This window comes from Grampus griseus, assembly GCF_964374135.1.
Source record: "Grampus griseus genome assembly, chromosome: 9".
Classification (NCBI taxonomy): domain Eukaryota; kingdom Metazoa; phylum Chordata; class Mammalia; order Artiodactyla; family Delphinidae; genus Grampus; species Grampus griseus.
The window spans coordinates 35,957,314-35,964,167 of NC_139003.1; the positions used below are offsets into that span (position 1 = coordinate 35,957,314).

The 6,854-nt window shown below is 38.3% G+C and overlaps 1 protein-coding gene across 2 annotated transcripts; it reads left to right on the top strand.

The window, feature by feature from the left end:
• The first annotated feature begins 4,506 nt into the window (after nt 1-4,506).
• On the top strand, nt 4,507-6,074 carry SMIM30 (small integral membrane protein 30). Of its 2 annotated transcripts, none has more exons than XM_082661991.1 (2): nt 4,507-4,576; nt 5,039-6,070. In XM_082661991.1, the coding sequence occupies exon 2, from the start codon at nt 5,084-5,086 to the stop codon at nt 5,261-5,263; it is 180 nt and encodes a 59-aa protein (XP_082518117.1). In that variant the 5' UTR covers nt 4,507-4,576; nt 5,039-5,083; the 3' UTR covers nt 5,264-6,070. The 2 variants fall into 2 exon arrangements, with proteins under 2 accessions (XP_082518117.1, XP_082518118.1); XM_082661992.1 differs by lacking the exon at nt 4,507-4,576 and adding an exon at nt 4,644-4,706 and having other exon boundaries at nt 5,039-6,074.
• The last annotated feature ends 780 nt before the right edge of the window (nt 6,075-6,854 follow it).

Below are 6,854 nucleotides of genomic sequence, written 5' to 3' on the forward strand. Positions count from 1 at the left end.
TTATAGAAAAAGCAGTGCAGAGTTATAGACTAGCTGCTGTAACTAGAATTCAAAAGGAATTAAGAGTCTTTGTTTGTTTGCTGGGTTTTCTTGGGGTGGCCACAGAGTTCATTCCAGCTGACTGATTTCTCGGAGCTATTCACCCGTATCTAGACCCTCCCAATCACATTTTCAAAACCCTTTGGACCTAACATGATCAATCAATGATGTGACAATAACTGAATGGAGAATATATTTTAAACATAAACGTAACCACCAGTAGGTATGAAATAAATAGTAAAATCCCATCAAGGCAACAAACGGACAGCTTTTGAGTACCAGGGGAGTGTTTTCCAGTCAGCTCCCAACCCAAAGCCTAGGAAGCCTAAAATGCCTCTGTATCCAGGGAGTTCCACAGACATTTTCTATTTACCATGTTTGTCTGCAGAAGAGTATATTCACAATGGAGAGAAGCCACATCCTGAAGACCCCATATATTTCATGGATTTGTTTAACAGAAAATAGTAACAACAGTTAATATTTAATGAGAGCTTACTATATGCTAGCCACTAATTCTGGAAATTAACTCATTTAATCCTCATAATATACATATGAAGCAAGTACTATTATACCCCATTTTATAGATGGATAAGCTGAGTCTTAGAAAAGCTTATCAACTTGTCTATTGTCATACAGTTAGTAAGCAGCAGGGCCAGAATTCTAACCAACTGGTCTAACCCCAAAGACCCTAACTCTTAATCAGTAACCAGGGGAACAGACCTACAAATAAGAGGGAATTGATAAGTACTGAGCTCTGGTAACTTTTTGGTCACTTTAGAAACATTTCATTTAATCCTCACACAGCATATTTTATAAAAGGAAAGTAAGTTTCAGAGAGATTAACTACTCAAATCCATAAAACTAGCAAGGGAAAAAGCTAATATTCCATATACTACATCACAGCACCTCTCCACAGCTTAAAGACTAAGTGGCAGAAATAAAAGCAGAAATCTCACCTCAATTTGCATATCGGTGCTGTTATAAGAAAGTGACCAAGATGTCCCTGGTGGTCCAGTGGTTAAGACTCCGCAATCCCAACGCAGGGGGCCTGGGTTCGATCCCTGGTCAGGGAACTAGATCCCGATGACGCAACTAATACCCAGCGCAGCCAAATGAATAAATAAATAACTCTTTAAAAAAGTGACCAGTGGAAACTGTCTGGCAAGGATGCTGATAGGACACAGAAGAAAATCTGTAGTTAACAACAAAATCAGCATAACCAAGGAAGAAAGAATCTAAAACATTAGAGCACTGCAGTGTTGATGTTGGGGGGGGTGTGTGTGTGTGCGTGTGTATGTACTATTTCATTGTTTTCAACTACTCCTTTTATTTTCTTGACAAAATCTTGAGTAGTTCTCAACTAGGGACAGTATCTCACCAAAGACTATCTGGCAATACATGAGGGCAGTTGATTATCTTCATGATTAGGGGATTCTACTGGCATTTAGCAGGCAGGGGCTAAAGATGCTAAATATCCTGCAATATTATGTTGGCACAACAAAGCACTGTCTCACTAAAAATGCCAGTATTGCTCGTCCAACATTAGAAAGTACTTAAAGAAACCATTCAGGTATTGCTAAGAAAAAAATACACCATCCAGATGGGCTTAATCAATATTTGCACCCCAAGTGGACAGAGGAAGTAAATAGGGACCATTATAGACAGGTTTCTGAACAAAGTAGTTCCTGTTTTAGGTACTACTGTGTCTTATACATACATAGACATAAAGCCTTGCTATTAATATTATGGAGAAAATATGTGAGACCTAAATTTTGAATAAAGACTCAAAATAATCTCAGTCGAAATACCTTATGGTTTAGCCTAAAAGCAGACTTCCTACTTATAAGGTAGTTTCTACTACGAACAGTGTAACAGTGACTAAACATTAATCAACAAAATTTGATTCAATAAAAATATGAATCAATAAAAACACAAAATTGGCATGCTTAAGAAACAGCAAAAAGATGAGTGTGATTGGAATGAGCATGAGTGAGTAGTAGGCTGATGTCAGAAAGGCAGGCAGAGGCCAGAATGTGTAGGGGGTTGTAAGTCTTGATAAGGAGCATAAACTTCTGCTTATTGTGATGGAACTGGAGAGCTTTAAGCAAGGAATAAATGATCTGACTTTTTTTTTAATTTTTGAATTTAATTTTATTTATTTTTTTATACTGCAGGTTCTTATTAGTCATCCATTTTATACACATCAGTGTATACATGTCAATCCCAATCGCCCAATTCATCACACCACCCCCCCACACCACCCCCCGCCGCTCTGCCCCCTTGGTGTCTGATTTATTTTTAAATCACTAGTTAGGGTAGTAAGAAGAGAACACTGAGAACTAGAATACCATTCTACTTGGAAACTAGGGTTGTAATAAGGCAGACAAAAGCATATACAGCAACACCTTTGTTAAGTTGCCTGATGAGGGTAGATGCTGGTTAGGAAAAGTTAACCAATTTTATTTTGAAACTACACGGGCCCAAAACATCTCTGCACAAACTTCTGCCACTCTTTTTCAGGTCATCATGATCTCTTAACATAATAAAGAAAAAGCATTTTATCATCAGCAGACCTTCAAATTTAAAACTAACCCATTATCTTCAACACTGACACCCCTAGAAACAAGTCTGTAATAATACTAAATTTACCGTGGTCTCTGCTGACTTCAGCAAACTGAATAAACATATAGGGAAAAATTAAATCCCCAAATTGTTCACACTAGAATGCAAAAGAGTATTTTTAAAGAGCTGCTATTTCAAATATAACTGATTAGAAAGGTACAAAACCAGAAGTAGCACAAGGCAAATGAGTCAAAGACAGAACTTGTTAAAATAATCAAGTTTAGAGAAGCAATGCTGACATTACTGTGTAATTTTCCATAGACTTCCAATTTGCAAGACACCTTGCTTTGGTTTATTTGGCACTGCTTTGTCTCTCAAGAAATCCTGCTGGCACATTTATTTATTCAAATAATTGTCATTAACCAACATTTCTGAGCACCTGCTGTGTGTGTGTTAGAAGCTAGGAATGTAAAGCTTTGCTGTCAGTCCAGAGAGATTAGTAAAGTGTAAGAAAAAAGATGAACAACAATAAAAAAATTATGTGCCAATTATGGGCACTGAACTGAAATATACCTGCTGTGTCTCAGAGTCCTAGGGGGACTTTCAGACAGGGCAAGTGACTTCACCCCTAACCCACATCACTAATAACTGATCATTTCCAGGGTACCAAAAAAGTCCTCTAGTCAGTAAATGAGAGTTCAGAAGACTGGATGATTAGAAAGGTTCAGTAAGGACTTCGTAGATTAAATTAGACTTCAAGAAAGCCTTTCAGAAAGGGCTAAGACTTACATATGCAAATAATTTATCCTTATGACTTAGAAGTATTAATTTACAACTTTCCATAAATATTTGGGGATACATAGGGTGGGTATCATAAACATGAGTGAGAAGAAATCTCTAAAGCGTACCATACACTGCACTCCTGAAGTAATAGGGAAACAGAACTCTAGAACCTGAATCCGAGACCCTCTTATAGTGCTTAACCTGTTTTTCCTCAAACGGCCTGTTTTTCCCTACAGATGTTTCTGACATTTTCCAAAACGTCTTATTAAACATGTTTTCCACCATTGCTTAAGAGTTAACAAATATCATAAGGCACATTTGGAAAATGGTGTCAGGGGATTCCCTCCTTCAAAAATGTTACAAGCCGCTAGGTTAAATGCATCTGAAACAGATGGCTCTGCTCGGGTGATTTCTTCCGGCTGCTGTGTCTGCATTTCAGTCAAAGAAAAGGACATAACTTCTTGTGTCTTGAAACCTTGAACAGGGTGAAAAAAAACACTTGCTGTCATTTTTTTTACCTTTTTGTGTGTGTGTCAGCTTCCATACAACTACACTAAACTACTTCACCAGTGACAGGTTCGGCCACATGAAGAAGCCCCGGGAGCTCGCTCCTCAGCGTCTCCGGTAGAGCGTGACCATCTTCCCGCAACCAGTTACAAGAGAGCGCGCCGGTGCATCCTGTGAGTTGTCGTCACAGGGGATTGTGGGAAGTGTAGTTTAGAGACTCCGCCCTGCTCGCCATTCCTGTAATGGCTGCTTCCTGGAAGGTAATGTACGAACTTGTCCCCGAAGGCTACTTAGATTGCCCAGGGTATTTGTAAAACAGGCGGCAGATTTGCACGTTGCCGGGCCAAAGCAGGGATTCTTTTTAAAGTCCTACTATCAAGTCCTCGAACGAACTTGTTTTTTTGGTTTTGGGTTTTTTTTTAGCTTTTCCTTTATAGGCTAACTGACCAACTTTTAAATCTAGTTCCCCTGCTTGAACAAACTGTTGTCGTTAGTTATTACCCATTCTTCTCTCTTACGTACAACCTCCCCGCTCTGCACTGACTCTAGCTGCTGCTTTAAAATAATAATTAATAATGTGCGATTTTTTAAATCCTGCTACGCCCCTCTGATAATAGGTGCTGTCACGTGGAGCTTAGCCTTAGCATCCTGAACTGGTAGAATTAAAAAAAAAACGCTTTCTTTGGTAAGTCTTACTATTTCCCCCACGACTTAACAGAGTTATATGTGGTTTGACTTTGCCAGATTTGTTTGCATTTCCTGGATGGGAGAGACCCTAAGAAAATATAATTTTCATTCACTAGGATAGTTTCCAAGTTAGTATCTTGTGCCTCTTCTGTCTTTTCTTATTCTACTGTTCAATTTCTGTTCTGTTGATTCACACGGTGTTGACGTTATAGAGTGGGGAAAAATCGCTGGAGTAGGGGAATTATCATGAGAAGGCGCGATTAGCCTCAAATGACCATCTTTAAGTACCATTTACTTCCCTCAGTTTCTTCCACCATAAAATGAGGAGATGGGTCTGAATATAATTTATAAAGTCTCTGATTTAAAAGGTTGTATGAACTGTTGTCATGTATTCATACTGTCATTTGAAAAGGTAGGAATTTTTAATGGTTCCTTTTTGTTTCCATGTTTTAATTTCTAGGAACCTTCAGCCTTTAAGAACCAGTCACCTCAAGATCTCGACATCATGATCTCAGTTTCAACACAACTGTTCCTAGTTCTCTTTTCATTGCTTCTGGTGCTGCCTGTTGTGGAAGCAGTAGAAGCCGGAGATGCAATTGCTCTCTTGTTAGGTGTGGTTCTCAGCATTACAGGCATTTGTGCTTGTTTGGGGGTATATGCACGAAAGAGAAATGGACAGATGTGACTTTGAAGGGCCTCCTGAATCAAACCTTGCCCTGAAAACCTTTGTGCTATTGAGGTTCAGAACTGAGTTTTGGTGTCTGAAAGTTCTCAAGAAACAGTAAATAGGGTAGCTTCATAGTCTTGGTTATTTCCCTATAAATAGGAACAAACTGATACGTTAAATGGAAAACAAAACGTTTTCTTCACAACAAATAATGCACTGAAAAATGCCGTCTGTAATTTGCATTTGCTAGTTAGAAAGAAGGTCAAAGAAGTGAGATGGCTGAACTCTGCATAAGTAATATTTCATAATTTCAGAATTCTCAATAATAAGAAGAAAACTCTTGCCCAGAATCCTAGGAAATTGCCACTGTTTAGTTATAATCACTGCCTCCTGCATCACTGAGGAGTCTTTTCTCCATATTTTTAATGCATTTTTGTTTTGTTATCTCCCAAGTTAATATTGTACCTAGATATTAAATACAGTTGGTCAAAAAATTAAAACTTATCTCTTTGTGGGGGAAAAAGTTTAGAAAATGTATTCGATGTATCTAACATTGAAATGGAGAAAAGATTTAATGTAAAAAAATTATATTGACACTGAAATGGAGAAAAGATTTAACGTTTAACAAAAACAAAAAAATCTTTATAAACTGCTAACATCTCCATGGTGAGAAGTACTATATTAAATATAAACCCATTATGTAAGTTACTGTGTGGTGTTTATTTCAGACTGCTTTTATCTTTGTGTGAACTTTTTATAAAGTAAGTGGAGAAGAGTAGGATGCCTTACCTTAACTGATCACACTAGCTTGTAGAGATACAATCAGTGAAAAAATGAGAAATGGGCAGCATCAAGGGAGGGGAGAGGCCTCTGGTAGAGAATCCACAGATGCAGAAGGAAAATGTAATGGCCTATACTGATTTACACACAAGCCAGATGAGGCGTAATCTCCCTGACCTTGCTACTTAAGGTGTCCTCACACCAGCAGCATCACCTTAGGACTTGTTAGATCTGCAGAATCTCAGGTCCCACCCAGACCAATTGGATCAGAACTTTTGTTTCAAGAACCCAGGATAATTTATATGCACATTCAAGTTTAAGAAGATTGCTCTAACTTGTTTGAGCCCAAGGATCACCCAAAGCACTTGATAAAAACTGTTAGATTCTCAGGTTCCTCTCCTGGTTGCAGTGTAGTAATTGTAGGTTGGGGTCTGGAATTCTATGTTTAACAAGGGTCTCCAGTGATTCCTTTGATTGTGTAGATGCAGCCAGCATAGAATTGTATGAGTAAATCAAACTACTATAGGGTCTTAATGAAAGCAGGTAGTCAAATTTTTTCCTAAAATAATGCATTATGCCATCTCTAGCTCTCCAGGTAACACTGGGAGCCTTAATTTTGATCAGAAAACAGGCAGCAGCAACCTAAAATCCTTAATGTGCATTTCTCCAGGTGTGAGCAGACCTGGATTTCATGAGGGATTTGGTAGAGGGTACAGAGAGAGGGACAGCCACACTGTAGACACAGAAACCACATGGATCTGTTTTTGTTATACTTGTTTTTTCACCAAAGAAAACACTAATAGTTTTTTATTCTGATAAATTGGCTGTT

Bases quoted from the DNA above. Each gene is read 5' to 3' on its own strand.
- SMIM30 (XM_082661991.1), top strand. From the start codon at position 5,084: ATGATCTCAGTTTCAACACAACTGTTCCTAGTTCTCTTTTCATTGCTT.